General features: G+C 48.3%; 1 protein-coding gene across 2 annotated transcripts in view; it reads right to left on the minus strand.

Annotated features, from left to right (window-relative positions):
* Positions 1-24,546, minus strand: part of LOC122921727 (protein PALS1) — a 48,178-nt gene that overhangs the window by 21,241 nt on the left and 2,391 nt on the right. For both annotated transcript variants that reach the window (XM_044271919.1, XM_044271920.1), the window contains exons 2-3: positions 9,910-10,393; positions 111-319 (exon numbers count right to left, since the gene is read on the minus strand). In XM_044271919.1, coding sequence (XP_044127854.1) covers positions 111-319; positions 9,910-10,273 — 573 coding nt within the window. In that variant the 5' untranslated portion in view covers positions 10,274-10,393. The remainder of the gene's footprint in view (positions 1-110; positions 320-9,909; positions 10,394-24,546) is intronic.

Here is a 24,546-nt window from a genome sequence, read left to right on the forward strand (position 1 = left end):
GGCATACCTCACGGTAAACCAGGCTTCGTAAAACCGCCCCGAAAGGCACTTGAGGAGAAACACACGCCAGGCTATTTTTGTTAAGGAAAGAAAACAAGGTGGTCACCTACCTCCTGGACCAGCTCCTGCCCATTAGGGGTGAGGGGGTATGGGGGGCTGGCTTTGTTCATGTGCACAGCTACAGCATTGTGGATTCTGAATGCATTCTGAAAGTCTACATTTTGCACTAGATGGAGGAGTACACCGAGGTCTTCCTGGCTCTGAGAGTCTACCAGGGTGTGCTGGATGTCCTTCAAAGAACTCAATAAATCTTCCAAGTCTGCAAAAGATGGAGAAACGACATCTTTATTACCACGTGTCCGGTGGAAGACGACGACAGATCAAAGTGATAAAAATCTGAGAACAATACGGGTCATTAGAAACAAGTCCGCTCACTCTTGGTCGGCAGCTCGGACCATGAGAAGTGAGCAGGACGGCAGAGCGGACCCTCCCTGCAGCCACCAGCTGTCTCCGCGGCTCACAGGTTTCATAGAAACTGGTCAGCAATAAAGACTGAAGGAGGCAATGTCGACGAGGAGGAGGCAGTGCATCCCAAGAAAGCAAACAGGCAGGAAGCAGCACAATGCGGCTTTGAGTGGCAGGAATAATAGGCAGCAGTGTCCTGTAGGCCCTGCTATGTGGGCAATAATCAGATGCAACTCAACACCGCTGCCAATGCAGACCCTACTGTCTACACATGTGGCCACACACAAAGCCGGGAGAGGTCCTACACACTCCGGGAAAGGGACCTACAACAAGTTCTTTATGGAAATGTCACATTTCGAGGCGGCCGACGACATGGGAATGCGTCACTCCTTCTGGGAAGATTACAATAGTATTCAGAACAGCTCGGCCTCGTGATGAGCGACCACGCTGACCGGACAGGACACCTTGTGCTCTGATGACCACAACTGACAGCAGAGCCAACCATCTACATATACAGTGCCTTGAAAAAGTATTCATACTCCTTGATCTTTTCCACATTTTTTTCACGTTACACCCACAAACTTACATGCATTTTATTGGGATTTTATATAAAAAGAGCAACACAAAATGGCTTGTATGTGTGAGGTGAGAAGATGATGATGATACTTGGTGTTCAAAATGTTTAATAAATAAAAATCTGGAAAGTATGGCGTGCATTTGTATTCAGCCTCGAGTCCGTACTTTGTAGGACTACCTTTCACTGCAGTTACAGCTGCAAGTCTTTGGGGGCATGTCTCTACCAGCTTTGCACATCTAGAGGCTGACATTTTTGCCCATTCTTCTTTGCAAAATAGATCCAGCTCAGTCAGATTGGATGAAGAACGTCTGTGAACAGCAATTTTCAAGTCTTACCACAGATTCTCAACAGCATTTAGGTCTGGACTGTGACTGGGCCATCCTAACACATGAATAGGCTTTGATGTAAACCATTCCATTGTAGCTCTGGCTGTATGTTTAGGGTGAACCTCCGCCCCAGTATGATGTCTTCTGTAGCCACTACCAGGTTCTCCTCCAGGATTCTCTCCATATATTTCGCTCCATCCATCTGCCCATCAACTCTGACCAGCTTCCCTGTCCTGCTGAAGAAAAGCCTCCACGCAGCATGATGCTGCCCCCACCATGGTTCACGGTGGGGATGGTGTGTTCAGGGGCATGTGCAGTGTTCATTTTCCACCACACAACATTTTGCATTTAGGCCAAAAAGTTCAACTTTGGTCTTATCTGACCAGAGGGCCTTCTCCCACGTTTTCTGTGTCCTCTACATGGCTTGGGGCAAACTACAACCCTGCTTTACACTTATCCACACCTTTATCCCTGACCTGTCTGGCGTGTTCCTTGGTTTTCATGATGCTGTTTGATCACTAATGTTCTCGAACAAAACTCTGAGGCTCACAGACCAGCTGTAGTTATATTGAGAATAAATTACACACAGTTGATAATTAGGTGACTTCTGAAGGTAATTGGTCATACAGGATTTTATTTAGGTGTATCAAAGTACAGGGGGCTGAATACAATTACGCCACACATCAGATTATTTATTTATTAATACTTTTGAAAACCATGTATCATTTTCCTTCCACCTCACACATACTTGCTACTTTGTGTTGGTCTTTAACATAAAATTCCAATAAAATACTTTTAAGTTGGAGGGTGCAACGTGACAAAATGTGGAAAAGTTCAAGGGGTATGAATACTTTTTCAAGACACTGTATATGGCGGTGTCCAGAAGAACTGGACATGCTGGATTTCAGCTTGCCTAAACCTTCTGTCCTGAATGCAGATAATTCACTAGTACCGGCGTCTGGCAGCGGCTTTCACCCCCAGCTAATCATGTATGGGGGGCCAGGAGGAACAGCTGCCACCTAAAAGTTGTCAAAGGCTTGTGGCCACCTTAAGACAACTAAATGCCTACATGGAGGCAGATGCAGGTAAGGTATGGGCCTACAATATATTGTTTGCAGAGTATACTAAAATCACCGCTGTGTACAGAACATACCAAGGATCCTTGCAGCCACTGAGCGCTTCATTTCAAGAGCTTCACAAGGGGCCCTTGACCCCAGGGCTGGAGCACAGACCCGATCTTGGCAAAGATAATCACTTCTGATCTATTTCATGTTTGTAAGAAGTCCACTACCCAGCAGTGGAGCAGGAGGCGAAAAGGTAAAGTACTCTGCATCTAGTGCTATGAACTTGCTTCATCAGACACGCGATGTCAGGGCACATTAAAGGGAACCTGTCACCAGTTCATGTTGCCCATCATAAACTGGGCACAAGAGACTTGGATTACACCACAGGGTCACTTACTGTCTTCTGGCCAGTGGTTTTCTTTTAATCAGTGGTGAGCAGCTCCAGCTGGAGCCCCGATACTCATGAGCCGCAGCTCCTCCTGCAGATGATTGACAGCTTTCTTCCCATACTATGAGAGGGGGAAGAAGCTGTCAATCAGCAACTTGGGGCAGCCCGTATATAGGGTAGCGTAAAAACCAGCGACGGATGCCCTGCTGTAATCCGAGACATACTGAACGCAAACAGTGGAGCAGAGGACAAACCAAAGAGCTCTACAGATGATGATGGACTGAGGCCGAGAAGTTAAGAACCAGCACCAGATCTCTAGGTGGCCCAGGCTTTGCCCAGTCATGGTCTAGGTAGGATGTCCATAAAATGGAGAAATCTCCTGCTCCAGGGAGTTACTGACATTATCAACCTTCCCACCATTAGCAGTGTGACATCATACTATCTCTCACTAACTGGTATTAGTACGTTCAGAGCTTTAAAAAAAAATCGCCATCGGGTCGACAGTAATGCCACCACACGGCTGTGATGCACACTAGGATATTGTGCATGCATGGCGGCAGTGCAGCTAATAGACTGCAATACTAGACACAGCCAATAGACTAGAGTGGCACTGTTCAGGAGGGGAGGAAGACTAGCGGCTCTAATGCTGGGACTACTTCCCAACCTGTGGACCTCCAAAACTTCAACCCTCAGCTTTGTAGTTTTGATAAGCTCCAGGCTGAGGAACACTCAGAGGATCAAAATGCCTGAGGAACGCCCTATGTAGGCCTTGTGCTCCTAACAGGCCAGAGATCCCCCGCAACTTTTTTACCTAAAAATAATCATTTCATATATTCAAATTAAGAGGGGTTTAGCAGGAAATAAATAACTGATGACCTATCGTCAGGATAGGTCATCAATAACTGATCGGTGGGGGTCTGACTCCTGCTAATCAGCTGTTCAGAGGGGTCTTTTCATAGTACACCAAGCACAGTGCCGTACATTGTATAGTGGTTATTCTTTGTATTGCGGGTCAAACCATTCACTTGAATGGAACCGAGTTGAATAAAGACCATGTGACCAATGGAGGTGATGTCACAGGACTGACTGTTGGGGGTGTCAGGAGTCCCCCACCAATCAGATATTGATGACATGATATCCTAAGGTTAGGGGTCAGCAAGACTTCAAGGGGCCAAAACCCCCACTGATCGGCTGTTTGGGAGTAGCACTAGCCAGCTCCACCCATTGGCACTGGCTACTGCAGAACAGCTGATTGGCGGGGTCTTGGGTGTCGGACCCCCACTGATGGCCTGTCCCGAGGATCGGAAGCGGGTGTGAATACTGCTCAGCCAATCGCTGGCTGAGGCTGGCCACTGCTGCCGGGATTGGCTGATGATCGGGAACAGGAGCGGGAAAGTGGCGAGCAGTAAGGACCCTGCCATGGTGCCACCATCAAAACAGCGCCAACGGGAGAGGAGAGTATAAGCTGGGGTATTTCTTAATTTTTTGCATGCTATGGGGCTGCTGGAATACCCCCTTAACCCGAGAAGCAGACATATCACGTGCACATCCGTTCTGGTAATGAGGACGATAATGACCACGGCCCAGGAAACGGTCAGGTTTGATGGATCGGCGGCATAGTAAATAACTTGTGTGAGAAAGTCTGATAATGTAACAGTGAAGGCCAAGCTCCGGGCTGAATGAATGACTTTATAATGTGGCGCGCGTCCGGGGAGGACCAGACGTTGTGCAGATATGGAGCTTGGCAGGAAACCATCTAGTAGGTTTCTTCTGGGAACCTCAACTGCGAGGAAATGAACTGGCGTCTGTCACCACATGCCGTGGCCAATGGCCGCACAATTTACCTACATATTGTCGGTGGCCCTGATGCAGCTCTGGGCACCCAGGGGTAATGTAGTATAACATGGCGGCATGTCATACATGGACAGCTCAAGGATAGGGACGTTTCTCCATTCTGGGTCACAGAGGAGGTCTGCGAGCATCCATCCTATGACATCCATATGGCCAAGAGTTGTCCCTAATCTACCGCCACATAACACTATTATATTTACATCTTATTTAAAACCAACGTGGTGGCCGGGGGAACCTGGTAACCCCCATTACGTACTGTAGTTGTATTGTAAGATTGGAAAGCAAAACCCGGCAATCATAATAACGTAATTATAATGTAACGTGATGCCACCACACCTAGACCGGTGCGCCATGGAGGTCACTGTGCACCCTGGGTAATACATGACGCAGTAATTAGCACCCTGTTAGACCGGCCACTCGTACACACTGTAATCACTGCTGGGGACCGCCACACACCTAACCCTTATTAGACATCTATCCAGCACCAGGCCTGGTTCTTATGGCCACGTCCGGGACACGATGCAGATTCGCCACAGGACACTATAAAGGGTGCATCATAAACGGTTACAATATTTGGATGTGTGTAGATTACTGACTACATTACTTGCAGCATTCGCTGGGTAACACAGGTGACCCCCACAGCTGTAGCCCTGCTCCCGATCCCATGGGATCTGTACTGGGGTCTGTCAGTAAGTCCGTCATTTTACTAACAGTTCTGTATTTTTGATGGAAATCTATGCACATGGCCGCTAACAAACCCTGCGAAGTATAGGAAATGTTTTAGTTGTGGGGCCACATCCGTGTGGTGTCCCCATCTTTTGGGGGCCCCATAGAAGTGAATGGGTCCCCATCTAATCAGATGCGGAAAGCAACATATGGCCGTCTGAATGAGCCCTTAGTAACACGCAATTCTTTTTTGCAGGAGAATCACGTGTGTTGTCCGGTTTCTGGACGAACCCCTTTAATGGCTTTATATTTTGATATTATTAAACACTTAAAGGGGTTGTCCCACAAATAATATTTGGAATTGAATACTTTTGTAATTGCACGTAATTAAAAATGTATTTTTATTCAATTAAGTCTAGCTGTAGAGCGCCACCTGCTGTCTGCTCTTTTTCAAATTTTCCTGCTCACCGAGGTGGCCGCACATGCTCAGTGCCATCCTTCAATTGCCACCAGCTGCAGCAGACAGGACACGCCCCTGAGCTGTCAGCTTGGTATAAATCTAGCAGAGCAATGAATGGGGAGATCTCAGGATCCATGTGAGGTACAGGGCTGGTTCTAGCTTCGTTAGAAAGAGGTTATGTCCTATATGATGTCAGATTTTCATGGGAGAACCCCTTTGATGGGATTCCTTGACTTCAATAAATTACTCATAAAAAGCGTAAATGCCTATGAAACTAAAAAAATCCTTGAGATGACAATGTGGCGCCCCATAGAGAAACCCGTCTCCAGGCTCGCAGCATGCCGGGTGTCAGCCTATGCGGGCGCTATATCTAGGAAAGGAACCAAAGCAGAACTGATGGAAGAGAAATGTGAGTTTCTGGTATTTAGAAGGAAATTACTTTCTGTCACGAGGAGATTGATGGATGAGCCTCTCCACAAAGTGCCGCACCCTCACTATCTCCTCTCTCAACCCACTCCGGCTATGACCTACAACTCTCATCCTCCCTCCAGGACCGCTCTTGTACTGAACCCCTTGACCCGGTCACACCGATCTCCATTCCATCCTCCCCTCGTTAGATCTGTACCGGCTTAGGGAGGGGTGATACAGTGTCATTTATATTTACATGACTGGTGACAAAATTCCTGCTATGTGCCTACTGAGTGACTGCCTCCATCGCGGTTAGATTGTAAGCTCTTGTGGGCAGGGACTCCTCAACACCGCAGTAAAAGTTCTCCGGGGGTTATAACGTGCCATTAGATATATTTAATAAAAACCTATTTCAGAATTTTTGGATCTTTTTTTATTTTTCATGTCACTATATACTGTATATATTTTTTTTTTAAATCCTGCAGGCCACTAAGCCTCACAACAGGCTGATACTTCCTGTTCTGTACAGCAGTCATCTCATTATCATCACAGGCAGGATTACAATAAAAGGCTTCATTTCTACATAGATAACACTGGATTACTTCCCCTCCCCGCACAATGACCTCTGTACAGGTCACAGAGCATGCCTAGAAGATTCCATGGAGATTTTTCTAACTGGTGTAAAGAAGAACTGGCTTAGTTGCCCATAGCAACCAGATTCCACCTTTCATTTTCCAAACGAGCTGGAATCTGACTGGTTGCTATGGGCAACTAAGCCAGATTTTCTTTCTACCAGTTGTGACAAATCTCCCCTCCTCCAGTCTATTGTGTCTATGGCCCACGTGGCTGCTGTAAAGTAAAGCCCCATATGCACGTGACCGCATATTTTGTCCACATCCGATCTGCGTTTTTTGCGTATTAGATGCGGTCCCACTCCGTGTACTGTCTGTATCCGTATGTCCGTTTCACAGTCCCGTAAAGCAGACGGAACAGGTCCTATTCTTGCCCGGACAAGGACAGGACCTTTCTACAATGGTGGCATGCACACAGTGGTATTGGTGTCTTGCAGATCGGAAACCCATACGGTCGTGTGCACGAGGCCTAAATGTGGTTAACACCACTTCAGGAAAGATGGCTGCCTCTGTAACAGTGCGTAGAACGTAGGACTGTGGGCGGGCATCCAGATAGCAGTATTTCCCGTGCTTGCATGCGTTATATAAAGTAATGTGACCTCGTCAGTTTTTTGTTTTGTTTTTAACAGCAAGAAAAAAAAAAAAAAAAAAAAAGCAGATCAGAAAAACTGAAAATGGATTTTGTGCTGCAATTACTGTGCTCTTTTTATAGGCGAAAATCACTTATTTAACCTAAAAAAGCGAGGGCAATTACAAAGACCTAAGCGATCGTTACGAACAACGGAGCAAAAAAAAACGCACCGTGTCAACCCAGTCCTAATCGTAAACTAGAAATCCCTTGTTATGTCCATTTTTACTTTTTAGCTCCTGGCAGCCATGACAATGCTCTGGGTATTGTGGGGGGGAGGGGGTGACAATCCTGTTTTTTCAGCACACACAAACAAAAAAAAAAAAGAATTTAAAAAAGGGCTAAATAAAAAAAAAACTAAACAAAAAAAAACGGACAACGGCACAGATGAGGACAAAACTTCCTGTCACACACACTGCTCTGCCAGCTTCCACCAGTGATGACCAGGTTTACTGGCATGCATTATGGTTTCGGCGCAGCACAACGTACCCAATTACTTAATGGCAGCAGTGACCGGAGAGGCCTGTGCGCCACTCAACTACTATTAACACATAACGCTCCCGATAATTGCCCGGGGTAAAGATGCTGCCAATGTGGTCACCTAAATCATCTTGTCCTTGAAACAATGAATGTGTACAGGGATGAGGACCGCAGCAGCGATCACTGATCCCCATACACAGAAGAGGATTGCGGCATGTAAAAGGCACCTCTCACCTCCGATGACCGCCTGCTGTAGTAGAGTCTGACCGCTGAGACCCAAAGTGCCCATCGAATCTCTGCTGAAGCGCCATTCATTCTCTATGGGACTGCTGGAACTCGGCACAACCCCTTTAAAGGGAACCCGTCATCAACGTTATGTTACCCATACTAACGGCAGAATAAAGTAGAGGCAGGCGAGTTGATTTCAGCGGTCTGTCATTTATAAGTTAAAAGTAAGTGGTTGCCGAGAACCAACATCACAATCATTGCAGACTGGGCCTGGAAAAGAGTCACGGCCACCTGAGAAGAGTCATGGTTATTCATGAATTCCTGCTCTCCTGCTGATTGACAGTCTTCTACCTAGTTTTCTCCCTAGGACAGAACTGCCAATCATCAGCAGATGGACGGGAGAGCAGGAGATTATGAATAACCATGACTCTTCTCAGGTAGATTTGACTCTTTTCAAGGCCTGTGCTGCAATAATTATGATGCTGGTTCTCAGCCACCACTTACTTTTAGCTCATGAGTGACACACCGCTGAGATCAGCATTTATGTCAGTATTGCTGCCTTCAGTGGAGGTCAGCATAACGTTGATGACAGGTTCCCTTTAATGATCATCAACGCAAAAAAATAATATAGTGATCATTCATTCCCATAAGCTCCTTCACTATTTTCACCACATAGTTTCCTAATATACTGCGGATGAAGAGGTGTTCTGATCTCCCGGATAAAGGTGAAACCCCTGCACAGATAGGGTGAATTCCTGCAGCCACCACTAGAGGCGCTCAGGAGCTCACTGCATACTGCTGGACTTTGAATAAGGGCTCATGCACACGACTGTATGTATTTTGCAATCCTAGACGTCCGTGTGCATTCCGTATTTTGTGGCCCCTAATAGAACAGTCGCATCCTTGTCCGTAATGTGGGCAATAATAGGACATGTTCTAACTTTTGGCGGAACAGACATACGAAAACGGAATGTACGGAGTAACTCCCGTTTTTTTGGGCGGATCTATTGAAATGTATAGTTTCGCATATGGTCCGCAAAAAAAATAATAAAAAATAATATGTTCTTGTGCATGAGCCCCGAGTGGAGGGAATCTATCAAGGGCTTGGCCCCCATTTTTTACCTAAGGTGGTTGAGTGTTTTGGTGCAAATTTCACACAAAAATTTGTGACTCTGCCCCTTTTTTACGACGAGACGAAAAGTGGGCGGGGTTTAGCAGGAGGGACCTCCCACCGCCTGATAGGTTTACTGACTGTAGTTTACACCAGAATAGGCAAAAGCTATAGCAAAATATCTATCTGTCCACAGCTCGAAGGACAGCCAATGATGGGCCAAATGAATGACTTGTCATGAGTCTGCCATTAAGCTCCAGATGGGGGTTACCAGTCGGGAGTGTGTCCCTCGTACAGTCTGAAACTATCCAATCAGTGCTGCCAGCGTCAGACTGTGCAGGGACACACGCCAGGTGGTAACACCCAGTTTCACCTTCATTGACAATCCATTCATAACTTCTAGCAGGAATAATAGAGGACTGGCACAACACATTATTACATGGGGATACAAGTAGTTACTAAAACGGACATGTCAGGAGAGGGGACAGGTCCTCTTTCACATTATCTGGTAATATGAAGCTACTGCTGTTTTGGCCCATAACAGGGGGGCCCCTGTGCCGCGGTACAGGGTCCGCACACTGGCACTGCCATGTGTACACTATAGAAGAGACAATCGCATCCTTACCTAATACTTTTACAGCTCGGCTGGGGCTTTCCAGAACCGGTCCTTCATCCGTATCAAAAATTGGGTTATCAATTCCAGTTTTAGGAAAGGTCTGTGCCAACTTCTTCAGTCTCATAGAGGAATTGACATCCAGATCCTGTTTCTTGCCCTCCTCTTCCCGTCGACGCCTCATATCCTCCTGCTGCTGCCGGATCCGTTCCAGCTGAGCGCTCCTTCGTATGGGCATGGCCCTCGTGCCCAGGTCCGGCGGGCAGTCCACTGCCATTTCTCTGTGTTTCTGCGGCTCGTCTGGAGAGAGATCTGCACTTTGCTTCTCGCTATCCGAGTCTTCTGTTACATGACCATTCACATGGGAGGTGGTCATGGCTGCTGAGAGAGCCCTGCGCCGGCTTTATACGAGGAGCAGGGTCGGACCATCTAGATCCTGGCCCGTGGTAGCCATCCGGGGACGAAGGGAACCGGACTCTTCTGAATGTGAAGTTACCTAAGTATAGAAAGGGCAAACATGTATTAGATGTGTTGTACAAGTAATCTGCCGTCTACCAAAAAACAACCAACTTTTCTTAGAACTCTGGAGTGATTCCTCTATTATTCCTCCAGGAAATATATGAATAAACTGACAGCTGGGTGCTACTATTTCCCTTGACAATACTGGGTGTCCTTACACACATAGTGCCGGCGGTAACGGGCCACACCCACTGACAAGGGGAAGGGTACCACCCAATTGTCAATACATTTCCAGAAGGAATAAAAGAGGAACGGTACCAGATACTGCCAGAATACCTTTAAGGCAGTATGTAGAACTGAACTCAATATGGGCAGATCTTCTCAAGTGTCGTGCATGGTCAAACTCCCTAATGAATCATTACAATAGAAAACGGCACTTTCCCTTTAAATTAGACTGGTACGCCTATACATAATACAGCTGTACGGTGAATAATGGACCAGTCGGACCCCACCGGGTGTTATTTTATTGGTCGCCTGCCAAGAAGAACTTAGAGGCACAGACGGACCCCAGCAGTGAACTTCCCATCACACCGACGAGCTGACTCGTGTGTCCCAAGAGACGAGCGTCTCAAGAACCGGCACAAACTGAGCAAAGTCCTGAAGGAATACAATAAAAGCCAGTGTGTGGCGGCTAATTAAGGAGCACGCTGCCACCCTGACGGGGCGGCCACGCTGTATAATGAGCTTACAGAGGGCTAAGCGGATAATCACCCAGACACACGAAGAGTGGGGAGCCTGGTCCTACCTGCCACCTCAGTGATTACTCCCCCCAGTAGTCAGAGCGCCCCTCGCTAGTCGCACAAATGCACTTTGCTCAAACGGCTAAGGGGTCATCAACCTTCAGCCCTCCGGAGGCGGTGAAACTACCACTCCCAGCATCACTTCTACGGGAGTTCTGAAAACAGTTAAGCAAGTATGCATGCTGGGAGTCGTAGTTTCACCACAGCTGGAGTGCCTGGGCTAGCTTCATATACGCAGTGGCAGGTTTCCGGCAGAGAGGATCAAATATGACTAGGTTCTGCGGCTAGAATACTGAAACCTGCCGGATCTGGCACATGTTGGACGCCGACGGATCCCATTAACTATATCGTCTATTTGCTGGAATAGGCAACGAACCTCCTCCGCAGAGGAGAGCCTAGCCTACCAGCGCATGCACAATATTCATGCTGCAAACCCGGTAGACCCAATTATAGTGAAGGCGATCTGTTGCGGGCAAGTGGCGTCTGGCGATATTCAGGCAGTGCAAGCGCCGATGGTTGGTAACACAGGCTGATGCAAACTGAATGCGGGAGGAATGATCGCTTCTGCGGTCGTTCTTTCCTCATTCAGGTCTATTGATTACACAAGGATGTGCTGCCGATAACCGAGCATCTCTCAACCCAATCAGCCGACAGACAAGCATTTTCTCGATCATCGGGGACGACGAAAGTCATGCAGTCTAATAGGCCGCAGGCAACGTGGCTGATTTCATAGCACAGAATCGAGCGTTGTAATTGCTAGATTAGGGCACAGCGGAGATAATCCGCTATAATCTCAGCGTACACAGGTACCGCCAAAGCACTGAGGTCCGGCACATAAGGTACGGGCTCCTGGGAATGAGGAGGAATGTGTGAAGTATGCGGAGAATGCTGCTGCCCATCTGCAGGCCGGGGAGAGCCTGACACGGTGCAGACCACGTGTAGGAGCCCTGCTAAGGAGCATATTAGGGCATTCTCCGTCTGGATCTGCGAGTAGGGCTGCAGGAAACCATTATTTCAGTAATAGAGTATTCTATCAATTATTTTTTACGATTAATCGAGTAATCTAATAAGAAAAAATAAATTAATAGACTGTTTTCCTTTATAAAAACTCAGACCCCCTGCCATCAGTCCCCAACACCCATCAGTCCCCCAAAATCCACGTTAAGCTGCATCTGCACTGATCCGGAGGATAGGCCATCAGTATCAGAATCCCGGAGGACCCCTTTAATGGGCCCGATCCTCCGATATCATATTCAAAACCAAGAATAAATAAAATGACCAGCCTTTATAATGATTGATAAAATATACGTGAAAGCGAGCTTTCTGACCGCACAGCATCCGGACTGAACCCTGCCCCATCCACTCCAATGGGTGTGCGCACACGAGCATCGTTTTTCACTGACCATCTGTCCGTTCAGGAAACATCGCTGCATGTTTTATCTTCATCCGTTTTTCAGGCAGGACTGGTCCATTCCAGTCAATGGGTGAGAAAAAAAAAAATCGATAGCACGCCCATGGCATCCGGATGCAGTGCATTTTCCACTGACTCAGGCCTCCTGCATGTGACCGTACCCGTTTTAGTGGTCCGCAAATTGTAGATACCAACCGTGTGCATCCCACATCTTTCCTTCCACAGGTCCCGCAGTATGTTTCAAATTCCTATAGAATGTTCGATATTATTGCGGGGCTATGGAACGGACATACGGATACGGAAGCACACGGCGTGCTGTCCGCATCTTTTGCGAGCCCATTGAAATGAATAGGTGCTCAAAAAATGCAGATCGGACGCGGACCAAAACTACAGTCATGGGTATGAGGCCTTACTCTTCCAGCATGTGGAAAACGGATGCAATCCTGATGGAAAAACTGAAACACTGAATGCAATCGCAGACAAAACTCCTTCAACTTGCAAAACTATCGCCGAACGGACGCGCTCCGTCTTGCTTAATGTGAACTAGGCCTTACCTGCTTTTTATTTTATTTGGTGCTGGCTGCTTGTTAGGGCTCATGCATATAACCGTATTTATTTTGCGGCCCACAAAACACATATCTCCCCCCCCCTCCCCCCCAAAAAAACTAAAAACGGATGACATCCGTTTTTTGGCGGATCCATTATAATAATGCCTGTCCTTGCCTGTAAAATGGACTAGAATTGGACATGTTCTAATTTTTTGCGGAACAGACTTGCAGACATACGGAATGCTCACGAAGTAATTTCCGTTTTTTGGGGGGGTTTTTGCGGCCCCATTGTAATGAATGATTCCGCATACAGGCAGCAAAAAAAAATTTAAAAAAAATTGACAAAAAAAAAATCTGTTTGTGTGCATGAGCCCTTGAGCACACACCTATGATTATTGACTGTAGCAAAGAAGCAAAAATAAGGTACTACCCATCTCCTACCTTCTCAGAGACTCTGGATGTGACTTTGACCCCCATACTTTACACTGCAGCTCCACTTGTATGCACACACTGCTGCTACTACTAGTTTAACAAGTCACAAAATATCATGGAACTGCCCGGAGGACGGCTTAAAGGCGCTGACCATTTATCATCTCCCACATGGAGGGAGTATCCGCACGTCACTCAGATCGTATCTAGACGTTATCTGTGAGGTGGCGTCACAGGTGACTTACCCCCAACATGAAGTGCTCTCGGCAGGTGAAATATTCCCAAAAGCAAATGGAGACTTTCCATTTCAATCTAAATCTAGTCATAGTCTAGTCTGTGACAAACTTAAGCGGGTGCGTCAGGAGATCAGAGAGAAGGTTTCACATGAGCCGTCAGCTGATGGAACTCAGGAATGACAGACTGTTTGCAAACAGATTTTTTATTTATTTATTATAAAGATATATGTGTCTGTGTGAACTGCGGTGAAGTGGGTACCGCCCGTTTTATGCACCAAAATGCTGCCTATTCTGCCATAGGGCACGGTCACACGTACAGACTGCTGATAAAGCGCAGCAGCAAAACGGTGTGGATTGCGACGTGCAGAAACGCTGCGGATTTGCCACCGATTTTAACCTCTGCATTGCCAAGGGTGAAACTAGGAGCAGATATCTAAAAAACACAAAAACAGAGATTTAAAATCTGCTCCGCATTTTTAACCGTTTTCTTTTTTTTTTAAATCTCATCCACCTCTCTGCTACCGTTAAACGCTGCAGATTTGCCGTACGTAATTCCACTACAAAAAAAATAAAACTACAAAACTACAACTCCCAGCATGCCCTCATGGTTGCAGGCTGGCCAGGCATGATGGAACTTGTAGTTTTGAAACAGCTGGCCGCCGCAGGTGGGGGGCTCTGCCCTAAAGGTGGGTGCTGTGGGCGTCGCTAGGCATAGTCTCCCCTCAGAGGTCAATGACGGCCCCTGCTGGAGCACCGCTGCTCCCAGGCCTCTCCACCCAGACCCTACACATAGGACCCGTCCGACACCACCGCGCAGGCCTTCTACTACACGGCCTGGGTTTCTCTTCCCCGGGCTGACACTTTCACATGGCCAGCTGGGAGTTCTCCTCCTTACCAGAGAGATTAGCATTCCAGCAGCATTCCTTAGGTCAAGACCATTAGTTCCTATAGCAACCGGTGGGCAAGCCTGGGAAAGCGGTACAAAGGCCGAGGCCAGACACCGTGCGGAAATAATAGGTGATCTCACATCGCTGCTGCTGTCACCGGACGTGATCCGATTCCCAAAGGGCCGAGGACGGAGGTGATGACTACTGGTGGCACTGGTTTCCAGTAGATGCTCCATTTCTTGTAGATCCCACCATCACCGATCGCTTTTCCATTATTTAACGGACCTGTATTCAGAGACGCCAAGGCAATTTACTGATATTCTTCCCTCCCCACTACTCCCCCCATCATCCTACACCCTAGTTTTAGACCAGTTCCTTCAGTTGTCCAAAAAGTCATCATTATACTACTACTTCTTAAGACTACTTTTTTTTTTTTTGGTGTGTTAAAAGCAGGATAAGCAGCTGCCAGACAGACCTGGCTCCGCTTGTCAGCATCGGACAGAATGAAATACAACGCGTGCGAAACCAATTTTCCTGGCCGCTAGTCGCCACAGACATAAGACCGTACCGTCAGGTGTCACCCGTCTGACCCTAAACCCCCTAACGAAACTGTAGGGGGGATTAAGACGGATGTTTCTGACTATATACTTTTTTTTTTTATGCATAAGCTGCGCAATTTCAGGAGGCGAGTGCGGCAGTAAGAGAGATCTACGACAGTGCGGTAGGTGCCATGTAGGCTTTGCACATCTTTTAGAAAAGAGCAGCCCCATGTAAAATTGGGGGGGGGGGGGGAATAGCTCAAAATAAGGCTTCTATGTCATTTCTGGCATAGAGGCCATGATAAATTCTCCCCCTGGAGCGTGGCTTCCCTCCAGTCCTGCATCGCTGCACATTTAGGGCTCATTCACATGAACGTGTGCTGACCGTTGCAGTGTTAAGGACCGCATTTGCGGATCCACAATACACGGGCACCGTTCCGTGTGCATTCCGCATCACGGATGCGGACCCATTCACTTCAATGGGTCTGCCAAGCCGGAGATGCAGCACGGAACGGAACCCTACGGAGTGCTTCCTGGGGTTCCGTTCCGTGGCTCCACAAAAAGATAGAACATGCGCTATCTTATTGCGGAACGGAGGGATCGCGGACCCATTCAAGCGAATGGGTCCGCGATCCCTATGCGGCTGCCCCACAGACAGTGCCCATGCATTGCAGACCGCAATTTGCGCTCCACAGCACGGGCGTGTGAACAAGCCCTTACCCTAAAATCCAAGGATCTTGGCATGCTATAGCTGTACAGGAGTCGCCATCAGAAAATCCATCATGTCTGACGCCATGCCTCCTTATTCTTCCCGTCAATGATGGGCACCATGACGCAGACCGTACAATTGGGGGCCACTTTGGCATCCATCACAGGACACATCCAGGCAATCTGTTATTTTAATCTTTCCACACCAGTGGAAGTGTGAACAGAGCCAAAGACTTGATGTCTACAAGTAACCTAAACCCAACCACAGTGGCACGCTGATGGCAGCGGGTACATCACTGCACTGGTGAGTACCGCCTATTGGTAATCAAATACATCTGACATATCGGCAGAAACGTGGCCTGGCAGGTAGGTACGTAGGATAGCTGTCAGACATGGTGAGCGTCACCACCATATGGGGTAATCTTAAAGGGGTTTAATACTGATGACCTCTCCTGATCGGTAGGGGTCAGAAACCCGGGCCCCCCTACGATCAGCTGTTTCAGAAGGCACCGGAGCTCCAATGAGTGTCCCAGTATTTTCCACGCTCACTAAGCACAGCGCCACACACTGTATAGTGGTCGTGCTTGGTATTACACTCAGCCCTATTCACTTCTATGGGGCTGACCAATGAAGGTGCCGTCACTGGCATAAGAGAAGCTGTGATAAGGCCGAGGCGCTACTGCTACGGCTAATTGGCAGTGGTCCCAGGTGTCGGATACTACCGATCAGATACTGACAACCTAGGATAGGTGTGCGCCCCTGGCTGGCACTTCTTATAGAGAGAACCAATGTCATAGCGCCAGCCACAGACATCCAAAACGCATTTCTCTCAATTCTACCATAAACCTGTATGACTGGACAATCAGGAATAAGCCAGTGCCCTCTGCCGGCTGCTTATCTTACTTTGGATAGATCCTCATTATCAGATGGGTGGGGGTCTGACACCCAGTACCAGTGGACTGAGCCGGAAGCAAAATGCCATGTAGTGGACGCGCAAGCCTCCTGCGGCTCCTGGCACAGCTACTACACAATGGACGGGGCAATTGTTTAGCTTCTGGTGCGGATCAGTGGGGGCGCCAAGTGACGGACCTTCACGCATACAATATCTAAAGCCTGGAAAACCCCTTTAGTGGTAATGGTGGGAAAGAAAGTCGTATCACTACGGCAACAACGACTCATCCTCCCATTCAAGTCAATGGGAAGGACTGCAAATCAAACGAACACTTTTTTCCCCCAAGACACGTAACAAATGGGCGAGATATAGAAACCTCTTCTCGTGGAATAAATGAGTCATCACTAAACTTTATCAAGCCCTAGAAACACAACAGGAACAACGCACCTCCCAGGGAAAGATGTCTGAAGACTTGTATGACAAGACGTCCTCTTATGTAATCATCTCGCTGGTACGTGCCCCAGCATGCTCGTGGGTGCTACCCTGCCGTCCACTATGGAGACTGACAGCACCGACGTCTCCGGTGACTTTAGACCTTGGCAGGGGACGGCGGTCGCTGGCACAGAGCCCCAGATCGTAAGATTTATAGTCAAGATAGGAACTGGCAAGAGCTGAGGAAGGAATCCTAAATATGCCATATACACAATACCTTGACAAACAGCTTTTGTCGGTGGAGGGCGTCATCTCCAGACGGTTCATACAATAGACTGGCTTTACACGAAGCCGATGCAGAGGTGTTGGACTCTTACATGACACCAGGTCCATGTGATACAAGGATGGCTCCAAGTCTGAAGGATCGGAAGCAGCTCTCTATTCTGGCTCTCTGGGTAGGGCCCTCCTCTATCAAGACCATATGTCCCCACAGAGCACGCTGTGGGCTGTCCACATTATGGTGGCCCCGTAGAAATGAATGGGTCCGCAACATGGTTGTGTGAATGCACCCTTATACAGGTAGCAGTGCCGGGATATAGCAGATCTGTCGCTCACACAGCCCTATAACCTAGGAGATTACAGGAGAGACATCTCCTCCCTCCGCTGTACCCTGCACAGCTCACTCCCTGCCCCCTACCAGGCATAGATCTTAGGACTTGCTCAGCACTGCAGCATTTCCAGCAGTACCCCAGCGAGGCGTCCTGAGTCACCAACAGGTCAGAGATTAGGCTTTCAACAGCCGGCCAAACGCACCATCATCTAGACCTCCCAGCAATCAGCACCACCATAGGGAAAACGAGGCATTCCACAGGTCCCATAGAGATCACTGAGCTGTCCATGGAGGTGTGGGGTCCTTTAGAAGAACAGACGTTCTTTGTACTGTCCCTTAACATGTGAAGGTCCTGGACAGTAGGAGATCCATCAAGTATCTGCAGATACTACTCTGAGGGCTCCAGCGGTCCTTGTGTTACATGGATATCCATTACTGCAGGGGAAACGTATAGCTAAAAGGGGTGGTCATGGTCAGACAAACCCTTGTCTGAAAGTCAATGGTGACGGATCCATCCCCCATTGACTTTCAATGTAAAGTCTGGACGGATCCGTCTGACTAACTTTTAGACTTAGATTTTTTATGAAATATAATGCAGACGGATCCGTTCTGAACGGATACCATCGTTTGCATTATAGGAGCGGATCCGTCTGCGCAGACACCAGACGGATCCGCTCCGAACGCAAGTGTGAAAGTAGCCTAAGCCTCTGTTCACATCTATTCCCGGACCCATACCTCCAGGGAAGCCTCAGGCATCTACCATCACAGGCATATATCATACATGTATAATACACAGGGGTCCTCCTGTCACAGACCGTCTCCATTAACCACTTATCAGACCATTGGGACCCCCAAGTGATCCGGAAAACGAGGGGCTCATCTCTGAATGGAGTGGTATGGCGCAGGCTAGTCCAGGGCTCCATTCACTTCATAGACAGCACCCAGTCAGTCCTATAGAAGGGAATGGAGTGAGGGACTGACACGCGCTATACTGCTCCTACCCCCAGAGATCTCACAGCCTGTGAATAGGTGATCAGTACCCAAAACTTGTCCCTCTGCATAGGAAAGTGCAGCGGAGAAGGCTTTCCTGCAGTGTAAAAAAAGAAAAAGTTGCACTGGCCACTGGCACCCACCAGGACGATGTGAAGGCGCACGCGCAGTATTGCATTTGCTTTATGCAGAATACTGTTACTGCAAGACACGAGGCACACGGACAGATTAATCAGGAGATGCCCTCCGAAAGTGTGATGCCGCCTGGTCAAGGGGAAATCTGATTGTTTACAGCAAATAGAGAACAGGAACCCCGTCAAAAGAGAGCTAGAAGACATACAGGTATTTAGGCTACTTTCACACTAGCGGCACGGACCTCCGGCAGGCTGTTCCGTCGGGTGAACAACCTGTCGGATCCATCCTGCCGCTAGTGAACGTGTGCTCCCGGACTGCGGCTCCGTCCCCATTGACTATAATGGGGGGCGGGGGCAGAGTCCCGGCAGCGCACGGCAAGAGGGTCGGAGCGGCAGTCCGGGGGGCACACGTTCACTAGCGTCAGGACGGATCCGACGGAACAGCCTGCCGGAGGTCCGTGCCGCTAGTATGAAAGTAGCCCTACACTGCTACTTAAAGGAGAGCCGTCAACCCCTTTAAGGGGAGCACACATCCTGTACATGAAACAGTGCCTACATACAGATAGTAGTCCGTGTACAGCTTGTATAACAGTGTATATATGGTGTGCCCTCAGAATAACTCAACGCACAGCCATTAATGTCTAAACCGCTGGCAACAAAAGTGAGCACACCCCTAAGTGAAAATGGCCAAATTGTGCCCAATTAGCCCTTTTCCCTCCCCGGTGTCATGTGACTCGTTGGTGTTACAAGGTCTCAGCTGTGAATGGGGATCAGGTGTGGTACATTTGGTGTTCTCGCTCTCACACTCTCTCATACTGGTCACTGGAAGTACAACATAGCCCCTCATGGCAAAGAACTCTCTGAGGATCTGAAACAAAGAATTGGTGCCCTACATAAAGTTATCCTGGGCTATAAGAAGATTGTCACCACCCTGACACTGAGCTGCAGAAAGGGGGCCAAGACCATACAGGCAGGTTCCACTAAGAGCAGGCCTCGCCATGGTCAACCCAAGAAGTGCACGTGCTCAACGTCATATCCAAATATAGGCGGCACACTGCATCAAATTGGTCTGCGTGGCTGTAGTCCGAGGAGGAAGACTCTTCTAAAAGATGATGCACAGGAAAGCCCGCAAACAGTTTGCTGAAGACAAGCAGACTAAGGACAAGGATTACTGGAGCCATGTCCTGTGGTCTGATGAGACCAAGATAAACTTATTTGGTTCAGATGGTGTCAAGCGTGTGTGGTGACAATCAGGTGAGGAGTACAAAGATAAGCGTGTCTTGCCTACAGTCAAGCATGGTGGTGGGGGTGTCAAGGTTTGGGGCTGCATGAGTGCTGCCGGCTGTGGGGGAGCTACAGTTTGTTGAGGGAACCATGAATGCCACACAGAGCATGATCCCCTCCCTTCAGAAACAGGGCTGCAGTGCAGTATTCCAACATGACATACTGTAGATCCCAAACACACCTCCAAGATGACCACTGCCTCCTGAGGATAAAGGTGCTGGACTGGCCAAGCATGTCTCCAGACCTAAACCCTATTCAGCATCTGTGGGGCCTCCTCAAACGGAAGGTGGAGGAGCACAAGGTCTCCAACATCCACCAGCTTCGTGATGTCATCATGGAGGAGTGGAAGAGGATTCCAGTGGCAACATGTGAAGCTCTAGTGACCTTCATGCCCAAGAGAGTTAAGGCTGTACTGGAAAATAATGGAGGCCACACAAAATATTGACACTTTGGGTACAATTTGTCCATTTTCACTTAGGAGTGTACTCTACTGAAAAGATATAATAAAATATTTACAAAAATGTGAGGGGTGTACTCTGAGATACTGTATATGCATAAACACACTACACACATACAGATACAGATTTACATGCTGTATACATAGACACATATAGATAGCTATACACAGACTGATTGAGGGCCGGTCTGAATCTCTCTGCGATGCCAGTGGATAAGCCAAAGTTATGTAGAGGTGCCGGCCTCTACATCAATTTGGCGCTTGCTGCCGCCAGCCGCGTGACATGCTTTAATCTACGCTAGCTCCCTTGCTGGCGTAGTTTAAAATGGACCTTTATAAACTAAGTATCAGGGTATGTAGGGCCGACAGCGGGGATCTAATAGCGCTTAATATTTTCTCTTTCACCTATGACCGCACTCTTGGAGAGACAGCCTCCTCCTCTGGACAGGAAATAGGAACCAGAACAGCCTTTTAAAAGTGGGATCCTCCCCTCCACCTCCGGTTCTGTATTCTGTCCCAAGAGGCAGGAGGGAATTGGATCCGCCGAATACAGTTCTAGAGCTGCGGGGGCCTCGACAATTGATGCGGTGAGGAGGGTTACCCCGAGTGGCGTAAGTCTCCACTGCTAAAGTCTGGGCTCCAGTCTTTCCCTCACCTTCCCCGGGCCTGGAGGGGGGGGGGGGGGTTGTACCACTCTGGGACTCCTGCAAACTTCTGCGGCCGTGTTTGCATGTTCGGCCGCCGGTCCGCATGTGTCTGCATCTACTTCCAGGTTCAGCGGTGGGAGGAAGCAGATGCTGCGGACCGGAAGGGGAGGGAGCCGGCAGCGCGCGCAGAGGAGAAAAAGCCTAGCCAGCCCACTGCCATGCCGACTGAGGAGCTGGCAGTTTCACCATTCCAGCTGGCTGTGCTGTGTGAAGGAATGGAACAGGTTCAGCGCACTGAGACCACCAATGATACATCGATACCAGGATAGGGAAAGAGGGGTCATTCCCTGGCAGAATTTATTTTTTAGTATTGCTCATGGGGTCATGTTTGTTTGTGCCCAGGAAGACCTCAAGAGCTAAAGAAAGGGGGTGTGCTGTATGTAAAAAGAAGCTACCCTCTGCGTGGGCTAAACCCAAGGATGTGTCAGCAAGTTAATGGAGGAGGAAGCTCCATCTTTGATGACCAGCATTAAGCAGATGATCCGGGAGGAGATCAGAGAGTCTGTTAGCGGATTGATTAAATACCGCCCCGATACTTCTGCTGCTGCATCTAAAGATTCCCCCTCCAGTGACAGCGATATACTATCTGGTTTGGAGGAAGAAGGAAAGTGTTTGTCATCTGACGATTCTTCTGAGGACACGGTCGCAGGGAAATCGCTGAGAACACCAACTCCCTAGTCAAGGTGGTTACATCTACTATGGGGTTGGATGATCAAACACCTCAGCAATCAGTGCAAGACTCTACGTTTAAGGGCCTAGGTCCTAACAAGAGAGAGGTGTTTGATGTACATTCAGGCGGTAATCGTCAGGGAATGGAAGAGACCAGATAGGACGTTTTTTGTTCCTTCCTCGGTTAAACAGAAATATCCGCTTGATGAAGAAGTCTCGGCCCCATGGGATAGGGCCCCAAAGCTAGATGATCCTGTGGCTAAGATGTCCAGAAAAAATGCACTCCCCTTTGGAAATATGGGTTCCCCTAAGGACCCAATAGACAGAGGTTTATTTAAAGAAAAACTGTGAGGCCTCTGCTACGTCTGTGGCAAGGTGTGGACTTGCTTACCTCCTTCCCCATTATAAACAATGCCCTAGATTTCTTGTCCCATGCCTCTGCGGATTCCTTAAGATTCTCCGCTAGGGCTTCTGCCTTATCTAACTCTGCCCGTAGGGCTATTTAGTTAAAGGGCTGGAATGGGGACGCTTCCTCTAAGGCAAAGCTTTGCTTTATCCTGTGTCAGGGTGAGTTTTTGTTTGGCCCAGTCCATGGCGACCTTCTAGAAAAGGCCTCCGACAAGAAAAAAAAAAGGCTTTCCCTCCGCTAGTCAACCCCCCAGGAGGTAAAAAAGGATTTAAGGGAAAGGAGAGAGCAAAGCAGTTTTCTGGTGTCACTAGAAAAAAAGTAAGTGGTTTCTTTTTTTCAAGTCAGAAGCCTCAAAAGAAACAGTCCCAATGACGCCAGGCCCCCTGTCGGAGGTCGTCTGTCTCTCTTTGCTCATCGGTGGCAGGAGATCTGACAGCAGTTGGATAAACTCGGTAATAAGGGAAGGCCTAAGGTTAAACTTTCAAAGCATTCCAGAGGAGAGGTTTGTGGTCACAGATTACCGGTCAGATCACACAAAGCAGTCAGCTATCATTACAGCAGTCTTTTCCCTAATAGAGAAGAGTGTTGATAAAGGTCCCAGAGCAGGAGGTGACAAGGATTTTACTCTCCCCTGTTTCTCAGTCAACAAACCAAATGGTTTGTTTCGGACCATAATAAACCTAAAATGCTTAAATCAGTATCTGGTGTACGAGAGGTTTCATATGGAGTCCATCAGGTCCGCAATAAGCAATCTTTCCTCGGACTGCTTTATGGACCTGAGGGATGCATATTACCATGTCCCTATCCATCCAAGGGAAGGAAGTTCTACATCTTTCGCAGGCTCTGAGGGTGTTCACGAAGATTGTTTCAGAAATAATGGCCCACGTGAGGGAGAAAGATAGTCATTATACCTTACCTGGACAACTTTCTTCTGGTGTCTAGGTCAGATCAGGCTCTTCAAAGAAAGATTGCCTGGTTGGGGAAAGTTCTAGAGAAGCTAGGATGGGAGATGAATCTAGAAAAGTCCAGTTTACATCCAGGCCAGAGGTGCAGCTTCCTAGGGATGATTCAAGACTCCAGATCCCAGAAGTGTCTGTTGCCCTTTCAAAAGGCCTTACTAATCAAGTCCAGGGTCGAACGGATCTACTCGCACCCGTCGGCCATCCTAAGAGAGGCCATGACTGTGTTGGGTCTCATGACGGCTGCGAATTCCCGGGGTAGAATGGGCCCAATATTATTCAAGAATTCTCCAGCTTCAGATTCTACAGGAATGGGACAGATGTATACTCTCTGGACTCTGAGATCTCTCTATCACCTCGGACTCTGAGCTCCTTGAGGTGGTGGATGGATTTGGAGAATCTGCAAAATGGAGTCCCGTGGATCAGAAGCGGTTCTTTCTTTGACTACGGATGAGAGTCCATCCGGTTGGGGAGCCCCTTCTGTTACAGTGGAGCTGGGACAGCATAGCTTTATCCCAGTCTCACAATTTTAGGGAGTTGAATGCGATCAGGCTAGCCCTGGTACATAGTCTTCCCGTTATCAGGGGCAGAAACGTAAAGATCTACTCGGACAACACGACAGCTGTAGCCTATATCAATCGGCAGGGAGGTACAAGGGCTCAGGGCCTCATGTCTCTCACCCATCAGATATTCAATCTGGCAGAAGCTTCTCTATCTTCTATTTTAGCGGTGCATCTAAAGGGCTCGGACAATGCGGACTTCCTCAGTTGTCATCATCTAAGCCAGGGAGAGTGGTCCATAGATCAGACGGTTTTCAACCAGGTCACAGCATTGTGGGGGATTCCAGAGATAGATCTCTTTGCCACCAGATTGAACAGAAAGGTAGAGGTTTTCTATTCCCTACTTACGGGGGAGTATCCAAGAGCAGTGGACACATTGGCTCAATCTCGGAGGCAGGGCCTTCTATATGCCTCCCCCAAAAAAAATAAAAAATATGTTACCAAGAGTTCTCAAAAAGATCAGAGAAGAGGAAGCCACTGTAATAGTTATAGCCCCCTTCTGGCCGAGAAGAGTTTGGTTCTCCTGGCT

The sequence above is a fragment of the Bufo gargarizans genome, chromosome 11 (assembly GCF_014858855.1).
Source record: "Bufo gargarizans isolate SCDJY-AF-19 chromosome 11, ASM1485885v1, whole genome shotgun sequence".
In the NCBI taxonomy this organism is placed as follows: Eukaryota; Metazoa; Chordata; class Amphibia; order Anura; family Bufonidae; genus Bufo; species Bufo gargarizans.